Here is a 15411-nt window from a genome sequence, read left to right on the forward strand (position 1 = left end):
CTCAAAAGACCCACATGGCATCTAACAGTCCTCTGTCATTTTAGTTCCAGGTGAAACCCCATAACTTCTTCGGGCCTTTGGGAAATGGCATGCAAGTGTTGCACAGACCTACAGAAGGCAAAACATGCATAAATATAAAATAAATCAAAATAACAAACAGAATCACCAATGGGGGGAAAGAAAACAGAGGGAGAAAACTCATAGATCATATGGGCCTGGATTTTGTCTCAGCTTTTAAAAACATCTGGATACTGAATACTGAACTCTACACTGTGCTTGTGTTAAAACCCCTAAAAGGAACCAAATGTATTGTCAAGCACAAAATTCACTCTCATAATCAAGAAAAACAACAAAATCACCAAAAAAAATTCCCTATCTCAAAAGGTCCTAAAATTGAATATCTCTAGTAGTAGTTACCACTGAATGAACATTTGAAGGAAAGCAGAAGCATACATGTCTGTGTTTTCTGACAGCTTTTATACTCCCTTAGAATATATTTTTTTTTTCTGAAAGACATTTCAGAAATACTGATATATTTCCCATTAATTTGTTCAACACTATCATCCACAGCATTTTAACAGCAGCTAAATATTTGACATGCAAGGATACAATATGGGTAATTTTTCCATCATGACATCCGTATCCAGAGAGTTGGACTCACTATCCACACTGAATGTAAAATCAATCGCTTTTGTTGCTCAGTCTGACTGAGAAGTCATTATGGAAGCCAGGCCCCGTAGAGAGATCCATTTGTGTCTGATAGGTGTGGGATTTCAGTAGGGTGATACCACACCTGGATAAAGAAGTTTCTTATGAGTGAAGAGTTGGAGATCACTGTTTTAATCTTAAGAATACATCCAATTTATTCAATAGTAACTAAAAGTGGGCAGTCAATATGTACAGTGTATAGCATTATCAAAATATTAAATCAATTACAAAACAAAACAACAGCAAAGAAACAAACAAAAAACTAATGAAACGAAAGAAAACCAAAGAACAAAAGTAATCAAAGCTCAAACCAAAATCTAAAAAGAAGAATTGTGCTAAAGAGCCTCCTTTTGCTGTTATTTTATAGCAAACACTGACAGCAAATGACTGTCCTTGGCAACACAGTAGAAAATGAGTTACTTCTGGTAACAATCTTTACAAGAGAATCTTTAGTAGGTCTCCTTTTTTGAAGTGTGGGTTTGAAGAATATGGACACCCAAGACTAAGCAGAATACATGTTACCAACTTTGGCTCAAATCTTTACAATTTTGTAGAATGATTTTGTAATTTTCCTGGATGACCTATCAGGAAAAGGTAAATTTACACTCTCAGAATCTTCCTGCTTGCTTAGCAGCTCTTGATCTGTCTCAGCACATGTCTGAATCCCTCTACATGTTCACTCTTGCTGAGCCAGAGCCCAGATGAAATTAAGGGCTATTCATTGCAATGAAACAAAAATAAAGGGAAAAAATGCAGCAGATGATAGCTATGATTACTGGGGATGAGATGAAATATTTGCTTTTCACATGCAGAGCTTCCCCTATAGAAGATCTCTTCAAAGGAGACCTTGTCCTGGTCTGTTCCATGTTCCAGTTTCTGCTGGAGTATTTCACACCTAGGGAAGGAAGGAACAATAGCCCGGTTAGTGTTTTTCAATTCAGCTCTACATCCCACACTAGATCTATTAATCTGGACAATCTATTATAACTTATCATCTGCTGAGGTCATTGACTGCATCCCCAAGTGTCACAGAGCACTTGGGCTTGTAATTATTTCTCAGCTTTTAAAAACAGCTAGAAACTGAGCTGTGAAATACACACTATACTGGAGTTTAAGAAAAACCCCTATATTACTCCAATAGTCCATGTATAATATATAGAATAATAACATTGTAGCAATCTCTGAATCTGAGTTCAAGAGAGACATGATCAACCTAGAAAACCATGTGGATGCCTTATGGGGAACCTGCCTAGAATTGAAGTGAAGGTTATGATTATATCTCTAGTGCAGGATCCTGACAGGGTACCACTCATCAACCCCTATATCTGGAAATAACCAGTGAAAACTTATCACATGAAGTCCACAGGCACTGCATGGGTCCTATAATCAGCAAGAATGTGTTAACTGAAAATATTTCTAACACTAGGAACTGAATTTTAAAAGTGATGGCCATGAAGGAACATAACAACACACCTGTACATCTAAGACTGTTGTAGAGCACTCTGTCAAATATGCAAATTATTTGTATTCACATAACACTAATACCATATACTCCAGCAAACTGTTTAGTTTCCGCAGTTAATGCTATTATAAAAATCTCCCAGGATATTTTGGAGACATAAAAACAAATCTTATATGGGATAGATACATAGTGGGCAAAGTATATAGGCAGCTCAGTCAGTGATATGCCTTCCCCTCATGAACCAGACTCAGAATCAGGGATTTTGGCATATTATTCAATCTGTCTTAGCAAGTTCCAAAGGCTGTGTAGAGTAGGCTTCTCTGCCAGCAAAGGATCACGTGTTGGTGGTGGACTAGCCTCACCGTCATTGTTTCAGTCTTTTCCCAAAGTAAACAGTTCCTTCCATTAGAGGCTCCCTTGATCATTGCCTGACCAACTTGGTGTCCAAAGGTATAATCCCAGAAAAATAGGAAGTCATTATAAATAGGATCCACTGGATCAATTTTCTTCAAATAATATGATTGTGTCAGGGATATTTTGAGTAAGGTAAGGCTAACTAGTTGAAGGTCAAATACTTGCATGGATTAACTAACACTGAGTAATAGTTCATGAAAGGGCTGCATCACATAGTACAATTTCACTCTTTAGCTGATGGATATCAGGATATCATCTTCTTCCGGACTACCCTGAGGTTCATTACAGACCTCATGTGCCCTAGAGACTCTGTGGATATCTACTCCTTGTTCTGGAATCTCTGGATCCAAGGAGACTTCTTTTCTATTTTCTGAACCTTGCTTCTCAAACACCTACCTGATTTTATATTACCAGACCTGTCTGAAGGTCCTAATTTCTCCCAAACCCCCAATTAGGCTGACTGTAACTCTGAGAAAATGATTTTGAATAACAGCAATTGCAGAATGTTACACAAATAACATAGTGTGAGTTCTTTAGATTATCATTATTATTATTATCAAGGGGCTCCTGAAACAGCCCTGTTTTGCACCACAGCTATGGCCATTCTGCTGGATACAGGTACAAAAACAAGCAACACAATCTCTCAATGATTAGAATCCAAATCAAATTATAAGGCAAAGTTTTACTGAGTAGAGGAAGCTGGAAAGGCAATGGTAGCAAGCAGTGAGGAAAGAATCTGGAATGCTGAAAAGACACAGAGAGCCACCTGACATTACAGTGGGCCTTCATAAATCTTCCAGAGCAGAAAAGGGATATAACATGGATTTTACATACTAATGTCCTCCTCAAATCTATGTACCATATACCGATGATTTTCTCCAAAAGTTTTCAATGAGGATCAGTAATATGGCCCCTAGCTAGTGGAAAGTATGACTTTATATGAGCTTTTGTGTCCCTTTTTTTTTGATTTTTAATATTTTTATTACATATTTTCCTCAATTACATTTCCAATGCTATCCCAAAAGTCCCCCATAGCGCCCCCCACTTCCCTACCCACCCATTCCCATTCTTTTGGCCCTGGCATTCCCCTATATTGGGGCATATAAAGTTTGCAAGTCCAATGGGCCTCTCTTTCCATTGATGGCCGACTAGGCCATCTTTCGATACATATGCAGCTAGAGACAAGAGCTCCGGGGTTCTGGTTAGTACATCATGTTGTTCCAACATTAGGGTTGCAGATCCCTTTAGCTCCTTGGGTACTTTCTCTAGCTTCTCCATTGGGAGCCCTGTGATACATCCAATAGCTGACTGTGAACATCCACTCCTGTGTTTGCTAGGCCCCGGCATTGTCTCACAAGAGACAGCTATATTTGGGTCCTTTCAGCAAAATCTTGCTAGTGTATGCAATGGTGTCAGCGTTTAGAAGCTGATTATGGGATGGATCCTGGATACGGCAGTCTCTAAATGGTCCATCCTTTCATCACAGCTACGAACTTTGTCTCTGTAACTCCTTCCCTGGGTGTTTTGTTCCCAATTCTAAGAAGGTGCACAGTGTCCACACTTTGGTCTTCATTCTTCTTAAGTTTCATGCGTTTATCAAATTGTATCTTATATCTTGGGTATCCTAAGTTTTGGGCTAATATCCACTTATCAGTGAATACAAATTGTGTGAGTTCTTTTGTGATTGTGTTACTTCACTCAAGATGATGCCCTCCAGGTCCATCCATTTGGCTAGGAATTTCATAAATTCATTCTTTTTAATAGCTGAGTAGTACTCCATTGTGTAAATGTACCATAATTTCTGTATCCATTCCTCTGTTGAGGGACATCTGGGTTCTTTCCAGCTTCTGGCTATTATAAATAGGGCTGCTATGAACATAGTGGAGCATGTGTCCTTTTTACCGGTTGGGACATCTTCTGGATATATGCCCAGGAGAGGTATTGCTGGATCCTCCGATAGTACTATGTCCAATTTTCTGAGGAACCGCCAGACTGATTTCCAGAGTGGTTGTACAAGCTTGCAATCCCACCAACAATGGAGGAGTGTTCCTCTTTCTCCACATCCTCGCCAGCATCTGCTGTCACCTGAATTTTTGATCTTAGCCATTCTGACTGGTGTGAGGTGGAATCTCAGGGTTGTTTTGATTTGCATTTCCCTGATGATTAAGGATGTTGAACATTTTTTCAGGTGTTTCTCTGCCATTCGGTATTCCTCAGGTGAGAATTCTTTGTTCAGTTCTGAGCCCCATTTTTTAATGGGGTTATTTGACTTTCTGGAGTCCACCTTCTTGAGTTCTTTATATATATTGGATATTAGTCCCTTATCTGATTTAGGATAGGTGAAGATCCTTTCCCAATCTGTTGGTGGTTTTTTTGTCTTATTGATGGTGTCTTTAGCCTTGCAGAAGCTTTGTAGTTTCATGAGGTCCCACTTGTCAATTCTCGATCTTACAGCACAAGCCATTACTGTTCTATTCAGGCATTTTTCCCCTGTGCCCATATCTTCAAGGCTTTCCCCCACTTTCTCCTCTATAAGTTTCAGTGTCTCTGGTTTTATGTGAAGTTCCTTGATCCACTTAGACTTGACCTTAGTACAAGGAGATAGGAATGGATCGATTTGCATTCTTCTACATGTTAACAACCAGTTGTGCCAGCACCATTTGTTGAAAATGCTGTCTTTCTTCCACTGGATGTTTTTAGCTCCCTTGTCGAAGATCAAGTGACCATAGGTGTGTGGGTTCATTTCTGGGTCTTCAATTCTATTCCATTGGTCTATTTGTCTGTCACTATACCAGTACCATGCAGTTTTTATCACAATTGCTCTGTAGTAGAGCTTTAGGTCCGGCATGGTGATTCCACCAGAGGTTCTTTTATCCTTGAGAAGAGTTTTTGCTATCCTAGGTTTTTTGTTATTCCAGATGAATTTGCAGATTGCACTTTCTAATTCGTTGAAGAATTGATTTGGAATTTTGATGGGGATTGCATTGAATCTGTAGATTGCTTTTGGCAAGATAGCCATTTTTACAATGTTGATCCTGCCAATCCATGAGCATGGGAGATCTTTCCATCTTCTGAGATCTTCTAGAATTTCTTTCTTCAGAGACTTGAAGTTTTTATTATACAGATCTTTCACTTCCTTAGTTAGAGTCACGCCAAGATATTTTATATTATTTGTGACTATTGAGAAGGGTGTTGTTTCCCTAATTTCTTTCTCAGCCTGTTTATTCTTTGTGTAGAGAAAGGCCATTGATTTGTTTGAGTTAATTTTATATCCAGCTACTTCACCGAAGCTGTTTATCAGGCTTAGGAGTTCTCTGGTGGAATTTTTAGGGTCACTTATATATACTATCATATCATCTGCAAAAAGTGATATTTTGACTTCATCTTTTCCAATTTGTATCCCTTTGATCTCCTTTTGTTGTCGAATTGCTCTGGCTAGGACGTCAAGTACAATGTTGAATAGGTATGGAGAAAGTGGACAGCCTTGTCTAGTCCCTGATTTTAGAGGGATTGCTTCAAGCTTCTCACCATTTACTTTGATGTTGGCTACTGGTTTGCTGTAGATTGCTTTTATCATGTTTAGGTATGGGCCTTGAATTCCTGATCTTTCCAAGACTTTTATCATGAATGGGTGTTGGATCTTGTCAAATGCTTTTTCCGCATCTAACGAGATGACCATGTGGTTTTTGTCTTTGAGTTTGTTTATATACTGGATTACGTTGATGGATTTCCATATATTGAACCATCCCTGCATCCCTGGGATGAAACCTACTTGGTCAGGATGGATGATTGTTTTGATGTGTTCTTGGATTCGGTTAGCAAGAACTTTATTGAGGATTTTTGCATCAATATTCATAAGGGATATTGGTCTGAAGTTTTCTATCTTTGTTGGGTCTTTTTGTGGTTTAGGTATCAGAGTAATTGTGGCTTCATAGAATGAGTTGGGTAGAGTACCTTCTGTTTCTATTTTGTGGAATAGTTTGTGAAGAACTGGGATTAGATCTTCTTTGAAGGTCTGATAGAACTCTGCACTAAACCCATCTGGTCCTGGGCTTTTTTTAGTTGGGAGACTATTAATGACTGCTTCTATTTCTTTGGGGGATATAGGGCTGTTTAGATCATTAACCTGATCTTGATTCAACTTTGGTACCTGGTATCTGTCTAGGAACTTCTCCATTTCATCCAGGTTCTCCAGTTTTGTTGAGTATAGCCTTTGGTAGAAGGATCTGATGGTGTTTTGGATGTCTTCAGGATCTGTTGTTATGTCTCCTTTTTCATTTATGATTTTGTTAATTAGGATGCTTTCCCTGTGCCCTCTAGTGAGTCTGGCTAAGGGTTTATCTATCTTGTTGATTTTCTCAAAGAACCAGCTCCTTGATTGGTTGATTCTTTGAATAGTTTTTCTTGTTTCCACTTGGTTGATTTCACCCCTGAGTTTGATTATTTCCTGCCGTCTACTCCTCTTGGGTGAATTTGCTTCCTTTTGTTCTAGTGCTTTTAGGTGTGTTGTCAAGCTGCTAATGTGTGCTCTCTCTAGTTTCCTTTTGGAGGCACTCATAGCTATGAGTTTTCCTCTTAGAAATGCTTTCATTGAGTCCCATAAGTTTGGGTATGTTGTGGCTTCATTTTCATTGAACTCTAAAAAGTCCTTAATTTCTTTCTTTATTCCTTCCTTGACCAAGGTATCATTGAGAAGAGTGTTGTTCAGTTTCCACGTGAAGGTTGGCTTTCTATTATTTATTTTGTTATTGAAGATCAGCCTTAGTCCATGGTGATCTGATAGGATGCATGGGACAATTTCAATATTTTTGTATCTGTTGAGGCCTGCTTTGTGACCAATTATGTTATCAATTTTGGAGAAGGTACCATGAGGTGCTGAGAAGAAGGTATATCCTTTTGTTTTAGGATAGAATGTTCTGTAGATATCTGCCAGATCCATTTGATTCATAATTTCTGTTAGATTCACTGTGTCCCTGTTTAGTTTCTGTTTCCATGATCTGTCCATTGGTGAAAGTGGTGTGTTGAAGTCTCCCACTATTATTGTATGAGGTGCAATGTGTGCTTTGAGATTTACTAAAGTTTCTTTAATGAATGTGGCTGCCTTTGTATTTGGAGCATAGATATTCAGGATTGATAGTTCCTCTTGGAGGATTTTACCTTTGATGAGTATGAAGTGTCCCTCCCTGTCTTTTTTAATGACTTTGGGTTGGAAGTCAATCTTATCAGATATTAGAATGGCTACTCCAGCTTGTTTCTTCATGCCATTTGCTTGGAAAATTGTTTTCCAGCCTTTCATTCTGAGGTAGTGTCTATCCTTTTCTCTGAGATGAGTTTCCTGTAAGCAGCAAAATGTTGGGTCTTGTTTGTGTAGCCAGTTTGTTAGTCTATGTCTTTTTATCGGGGAGTTGAGTCCATTGATATTAAGAGATATTAAGGAAAAGTAATTGTTGTTTCCTGTTATTATTGTTGTTAAAGTTGGCATTTTGTTCTTGTGGCTGTCTTCTTTTAGGTTTGTTGAGGGATTACCTTCTTGTTGTTTCTAGGGCGTGGTTCCTGTCCTTGTATTGTTTTTTTTCTGTTATTATCCTTTGAAGGGCTGGATTCGTGGAGAGATAATGTGTGAATTTGGTTTTGTCATGGAATACTTTGGTTTCTCCATCTATGTTAATTGAGAGTTTGGCTGGGTATAGTAGCCTGGGCTGGAATTTGTGTTCTTTTAGTGTCTGTATAACATCCGTCCAGGATCTTCTGGCCTTCATAGTCTCTGGTGAAAAATCTGGTGTAATTCTGATAGGCTTGCCTTTATATGTTACTTGGCCATTTTCTCTTACTGCTTTTAGTATTCTATCTTTATTTAGAGCATTTGTTGTTCTGATTATAATGTGTCGGGAGGTATTTCTTTTCTGGTCCAGTCTATTTGGAGTTCTGTAGGCTTCTTGTATGTTCATGGGCATCTCTTTCTTTAGATTTGGGAAGTTTTCTTCTATAATTTTGTTGAAGATGTTTGCTGGTCCTTTGAGTTGAAAATCTTCATTCTCATCCACTCCTATTATCCGTAGGTTTGGTCTTCTCATTGTGTCCTGTATTTCTTGGATGTTTTGAGTTAGGATCTTTTTGCATTTTACATTTTCCTTGATTGTTGTGCCGATGTTCTCTATGGAATCTTCTGCACCTGAGATTCTCTCTTCCATCTCTTGTATTCTGTTGCTGATGCTCGTATCTATGGTTCCAGATTTCTTTCCTAGGGTTTCTATCTCCAGTGTTGCCTCCTTTTGGGTTTTCTTTATTGTGTCTACTTCCCTTTTTAGGTCTAGTATGGTTTTGTTCATTTCCATCATCTGTTTGGATGTGTTTTCCTGTTTTTCTGTAAGGACTTCTACCTGTTTGATTATGTTATCCTGTTTTTCTTTAAGGATTTGTAACTCTTTAGCAGTGTTCTCCTGCAATTCTTTAAGGGATTTTTGTGCTTCCTCTTTATTGTCTTCTGCCTGTTTAGCAGTGTTCTCCTGCATTTCTTTAAGTCTGTTATTAAAGTCCTTCTTGAAGTCCTCTATCATCATCAGGAGATATGCTTTTAAATCTGTGTCTAGCTTTTCCGGTGTGTTGGGGTGCCCTGGACTGGGCGAAGTAGGGGTGCTGGGTTCTGATGATGGTGAGTGGTCTTGGTTTCTGTTAGTAAGATTATTAGGTTTACCTTTCGCCATCTGGTAATCTCTGGGGTTAGTTGTTATCGTTGTCACTGTTTAAAGATTGGAGCAGAAGCTGTGTTCCACTCACCAGCAGTCCCAAAATCCTGCGGCGGGGGTCGTGGGTAGCTGGCGGGTGTCAGGCAACCCTGCTCTCCCGCTACCCAGGCGCTGATCCGGCTGGATGAGGCCTGTGGCCCTACTCAGGCCGGTTTCTGCTTCCCTAACTAATGCAGTCTAGGTCCCTCGCAATTGGATTGGAGCAGAAGCTGTGCTCCACTCACCAGAAGTCTTAAGCTCCTGTGGCGGGTGTTGTGGGTAGCTGGCAAGTGTCAGCTGACCCTGCGCCCCAGCTGCCCCGGTGCTTTTCTGACCGGAAGAGGGTTGTGGCCCTATGTAGGCCGGATTTCTCTCTCCCCAACCAGAGCAGTCTCAGGTCCCACAAGATTGGACTGGAGCAGAAGCTGTGTTCCACTCACCAGCAGTCCCAAAATCCTCGGCAGGGGTCGTGGGTAGCTGGCGGGTGTCAGGCAACCCTGCTCTCCCGCTACCCAGGCGCTGATCCGGCCGGATGAGGCCTGTGGCCCTACTCAGGCCGGTTTCTGCTTCCCTAACTAATGCAGTCTCAGGTCCCGCGCAATTGGATTGGAGCAGAAGCTGTGCTCCACTCACCAGAAGTCTTAAGATCCTGTGGCGGGTGTTGTGGGTAGCTGGCGAGTGTCAGTCGACCCTGCGCCCCAGCTGCCCCGGTGCTTTTCTGACCGGAAGAGGGTTGTGGCCATCTTTTGTGTCCCTTTTTATTTCACTTGGGACCTAGGTAGAGTTGCATACTAAATGGACTGCTGTATTTGATTTTTCATGGGTGCAATCTGAAATCTCAGGGGCTTTACTCATCATGCTTGGTCGCTAAAGATGGACAAGGTTGCAAGTCTACACAAACAGGCACACAAACACATATAGACATACAAACACAATTGTATATATCCATACCACAAACACTTACAAAGGCATTTTGCATTATACAAACACACAACTTAGAATAAACACACTGAGTCACAGCTGGTTCACACACACACACACACACACAAACACACCCCAACACACACACGACATAGCACAAAAAGACTGAAACAAAAACACATACATCAGTGAAATTCTTGCTCTTATCTAGCATATTTTTGTTGTATGAGCATGTAGTGGGACCTATGATGTGTACAAGGGTTTTAGACTCAAGGGGGCTTTGCAGCCCTGACCTGTACTTATCTCCTCTTTAGGAACTTTTTCTATGCAAATACTTGCTGGTTCTACAAGGACATTAAAATCTCTACACAGATATCCTGGACATCGTAGCACTAAATTGCCAAGAAAGAGCTTTCTACCTATAGCCTCCAGTAAGCCACGTTTTGACTCATCACAGTCCCCTCACTAAACCTACACTGAGTCCTTTTTAGCATCTGAGAAAGACTGTGACTTCGATCATTACTCAGGAAGTTTACAACACCTTACTTATTATGTGATATTAAATCATTCTCAAAATCAGTCAGGAGAAATCTAGTTAAATGACCTGTTGTGACATTTCTGAAATGCAGCACTCTGCACAACTCTGAGAATCTATCCTGAAACAGAGCCATGCCCAAAATATAGTTAGCAAAACAATGTCAGCAGAGTGATGTCCTATAGGCTTCTATGTATGCCCATGGTTAAGCCAATAAGAAAAGCCAGAATCTCCCAGGCAATAACTCTAAGCAGGAAAAATGAAGAAATCTAATACTTATTTTAAAAATAACAGTATTGTTTAATGATTTGTTGGTTTAAATAAGAGACAGATCTCCACCTGGTAGTGGACAGGAGATGAAAAGTCTACTGGACATCGAACAACAGGAAGTATCAGGTTTATTGAGAGACCTAGGCCCAAAGAAATATGTTAAGAATGACTACACAAAATCAAATTTCCTTAAATGGCCTTACAAAATACCCACAAAGGTACACATTGGCATAAGCACCCTTAAAAACACAGACACAAACACACACACACACAAAAAAAACATAAGGGAGCAAAAAAACAATGAGGAATCTATCATGCTAGAGGAACAAATATTTTAGACTATGCAGAGCAGATGTTTAAACTGAGAATTTCAACTCTAGTATTCTTACTAGAGTAATAGAAATCCCTATAAAACATTCTTGGTTAGATGAGGGGTATACATGGAGAAATTTTTACATGAAGCCTCAAAACTCTCACAACAACTGAGATTGTGAGAAGCCTTTCCTACATACCTGCTCATATAGCCAGCTCCAGACCACAAGGCCCAGGAAGGAAAACTCCAACAGCACTCAAAGAAAGTAGGACTGACATGCTGCTACTCAGGTTCACTCAGTGTGAATCAAGATCTACAGTGGAAAAGGTTGGGGTGGGGGACAAAAACTTCCAAAAGGCAACAATGAAATCCACTTATTTGTCAGTTCCACTAAGCTATCATCCCTGCATGTCCTACCTGGAATCCTACCTGATCCCCATACAGCAAATGAGCTTCAGGACTTTACTTCTTCCTTCAAAGCTCTCCACTGATCTGAAGAAGGACTCCAGCACAGCACCCTTCAAACTTAATATCATGTAGAGTTGTGATGTGTAATCAACTAATCTCCCCTAGTGAACTGCAGATTATAGCTGGGCAGAAAAATTTGCTTACTAAACATATAGTTTCTTGAAAAAGGCTACCTCCAGAGAAAGCCTTGTAGATGATCACCTAAATAAACACTTGGAGGAGACATAGGGGAGTGCCTGGATAAGTTGGAGGACTGTTACATTGGATTGTCTATGTTTATGGTTAGCCATGAGGGTAATCTGCCTCTGATACACATCATCCTACCTGCGACTGCTTAGCACTGGGGATGTATGTTCTTGCTGGTCTCATCACAGAACCTCTTTTCTTCATCATAGGATGCTTCCTGGTCAGCCTGCTCTACCAGCAGCTTTCTGTTCTCATTCAGCAACATCCTTACTTTTTCCTTCAATTGATGGCATTCTTTCAGGAGGTAGGTGTGCGTTAAGCTGAACCACAAACAAACAAACAAACAAACAAACAAACAAAGGTGATTCCCAGCAAGCTTCTATTTGCCTGTCACTCCTCCAAGTACTATGATCCCTGCAAGGGCCCTGATCCCCAGACAGCCCAAGACTAGAGACCACAGTATACCCGTCAGTCCAAAATAGAGGCAGGTCAAATCCAGGGACCAGCCACATGCCACAAGAATCAAAGGACTTCTGAAAACCCTGACACTAAGAGTGTCCTATGTACATCACAGAGGAGGAAATGTACCTCATGGTTGCTTATATGTCTGTGGTACCAAAAAACCATCAGTAGGAAGACTGCAACTCCCCTCTGAGGGAGGAGAGGAGACCCAAAAGGTATAAACTCTTTCCATTTTTGTCATGGATCCCAGATCTTTTAATCTGCTGTCAGAGCCCTAGAGGTCAGGATTGCTTGAGATTCCCAGCATGGTGGAAATTGGTTCTATACAGAGGATCCTGAATTTGGAAGAATAAAGACTGATGGTCTTGGACGATCTTCACACTTAGGAAAACTGCGTCCAAGAGGTACAAATCCAAGACCCTTGCCTCAAGGGAGAGCTCCTATTAAGAAACAGATGGTATAGAACTAGAGCTCTTACTTTTGTTCAAAGTCCTAGAAGGCCACAAGCATTCCCTACCTAGTGCTGCTCCTTACCTGTGTTAGGGACTCACCTGTAGGAATCTTTATCTTCTATGAATTCTTTGTACTTCTCAATGGTATCACTTATTGACTGCATCATTTTTTCCATATCCAACTTTGTCTTCTCATGTTGTGATTTAATGATGGTGAATTCAATGTTCATCCTATGGTAGAGCATGGCCCAAAGAGTAAATAATCCTCTGAACTAAAGCAATCAGTTCATGTGCAAAAAAGCTGTATCTGGACTACCCAAGCCAATTGTATACCACATTCTTGCTCCTTCAGAGTGGGTCCTATTGGTACTGATTAAATATCTTGGGCAGAGGACAGCAGAGCCAGGGGATAAATAGAGATGGCTGACCTTCAAGAGCTTCTTACGTGAGCCTGAAGGAATATACTAGTTCTGTGAGATGTTTCTACTAGACTGTGCCACAGGCTTTGGTCCTTAGATATAAGGTTTTTCTCCTCTTAGTTTTAAGGCAGGGATAATCCTTTGTTCCTATTGCTACATGAATTCTCAGAGGACATAACTAGTATTTACAAAGAAAAAGGCTTTATAACACCTCCTACCCTAGGAGATTACTATGTGATACCAAGGTAAACACAGGGAACAAAGTACCCTGATGATCAACTTGGGCCTCTAAGGACTCAACACTATCATGCCCTACAAACTGCGCATCACACAAATCCTCAGACCCCATCAAAGGTCTCAGAACCCCAGATCCTGAACAAAACACACACAACTAACTTCACACACACACACACACACACACACACACACACACACATACACAAACACAAGTTAAAACGCCAAATAAATCCAGGTAGGTTCCACAGTCTGAGAGTACAATGAACAAAATTATATTAAATCAGTAATGGCCTGCAGACATTGCATTCTTACACAGTAAGGCAGCAATTGTGACCAGTTGTTGAGAAAACCAATCAGACTCCAAGCACAGCAAGGGCAAGTACAAAAGAGGATGACCATAGAACACACAGCACTTATCCAACAATTTAACAACTGTCAAGACTTCTTATAATGAATGTGAGAGATGACACACTCCATTAATAGAGAAAATGTGGGTTAACAGAGAGGGCACAATACAGTCAACAGGATACAGGGCATAATTTTACCTGTAGTTCAAATCAGTATTCATGTCAATGTCCAAGATTCGAAAAAGTTCTAATCTCTCAGCATTTATCTTCCTGATATAAAATTTCATATCTTCTAGTTTATTCATATTCTTCATATGATTAGTGATGTTGCAATTTTGGGGTGATGTTTTCCCAGCAGACACTGAAGATAGATAAACACAAATGCATTTGCATAGTTGATGGCTCAGGACAGGGAAGACCATTCTGAGTCCCAAAGAGAAGGTTGAGGAAGAGAAAAGCTAGAGACAGGATTAATCACTGAAAAAGCAGAAAGGCTATATTTGAGCTGGTCTGCTAAGTTATATTCCTCTTCCCAACCACCACTGTTGGTCACAACTAACACACACTCTTTATTACATTACCCCTTGCCCTGAAATCCATAAGCTGCCTCACACATAAAGATTTGGGGAACATTTTCAGCTCATGTCATATGTTATGAGAGAAAACCATCAATATCTAGTCATGTGTGTTCAAACTCAAAGTGGCTGAGACATCAACAAATGACCAGATTAGAATCCTCCTCTGTTCTCTGCATCAGAGACTCATGTATCCTACAATAATCTAGAAGATGAAGTGCTTCAACTCCCTACCAATAAGGGACACATTGTTATTCTCATAGTGCCTTCTCAGGGCATTCTTTGACACTCTAAATGAAATTAAGTGGCTCCTAGAAAAGGAGCTGCAGGCTTGTCCATTCCTGGCTCTGTCAAATAAATTGTCAGAAATTCTAGTCTCTTGGCTGTCATTAAGAAAGTCCAAGGCTCCAGCTCTTAATATCTACTCAGGGAAGGCTCAGCTCAAGCCTACCTGTTCCAGAATTTCCCCAAATCTGCCCAGGACTCACTGTGCCTTCCCCAGAATGATTTCATTCTTCTGTTTTTACAAGAAAGGATGCCAGATTCCTTCTGCCTTGGTCTGGTCTCTCCTTGATCACCATTCTCCTTGTGAAAATGCCTACGAAGCCAGGAAAACATGCCTGATTGAGAACCCAAAAGGCACTGAAGGAATATCCCACAGGCAGTTTCTGTAGCCACAACACAGGTGACATCACAGAAGATTCTAGTTCTCTCCTAGATACAAGAGATTGTCCAAGGAAGGCATTGCTGATGATGCCAGTGGGAAAGGCTATGGCCTATTTGATAACTAGATCTCCCCAAATTGACCAGTTTCTGTTGTGCATTTCCTGGAGCCTCTCTTGTGACCTGGCAAATACCCTATGGCAACCTCTCTTTCTAAATTCAGAGATTTTTCATATGCTTCATTAGAAGACAAG

General features: G+C 40.4%; 1 protein-coding gene across 1 annotated transcript; it reads right to left on the reverse strand.

Moving 5' to 3' along the window:
• Positions 1-1136: 1136 nt before the first annotated feature.
• Positions 1137-15112, reverse strand: LOC147001833 (uncharacterized). Its single transcript, XM_085828972.1, has 5 exons — positions 14983-15112; positions 14118-14280; positions 13016-13147; positions 12141-12322; positions 1137-1603 (listed from the first exon to the last, which is right to left on the reverse strand). The coding sequence occupies exons 1-4, from the start codon at positions 15110-15112 to the stop codon at positions 12151-12153; spliced, it is 597 nt and encodes a 198-aa protein (XP_085685098.1). The 3' UTR covers positions 1137-1603; positions 12141-12150.
• Between the last annotated feature and the right edge of the window lie 299 nt (positions 15113-15411).

The sequence above is a fragment of the Mus caroli genome, unplaced genomic scaffold (genome assembly GCF_978045245.1).
Source record: "Mus caroli unplaced genomic scaffold, Mus_caroli_1 scaffold_12, whole genome shotgun sequence".
Taxonomy (NCBI): domain Eukaryota; kingdom Metazoa; phylum Chordata; class Mammalia; order Rodentia; family Muridae; genus Mus; species Mus caroli.

Bases quoted from the DNA above. Each gene is read 5' to 3' on its own strand.
- LOC147001833 (XM_085828972.1), bottom strand. From the start codon at position 15,112: ATGTTTTCCTGGCTTCGTAGGCATTTTCACAAGGAGAATGGTGATCAA. The intron at 14,281-14,982 runs GTGAGTCCTGGG...ATCTATCTTCAG, and splicing joins ATCATTCTGGGGAAGGCACA to TGTCTGCTGGGAAAACATCA. The intron at 12,323-13,015 runs GTGAGTCCCTAA...TTTGTGGTTCAG, and splicing joins GAAGATAAAGATTCCTACAG to CTTAACGCACACCTACCTCC.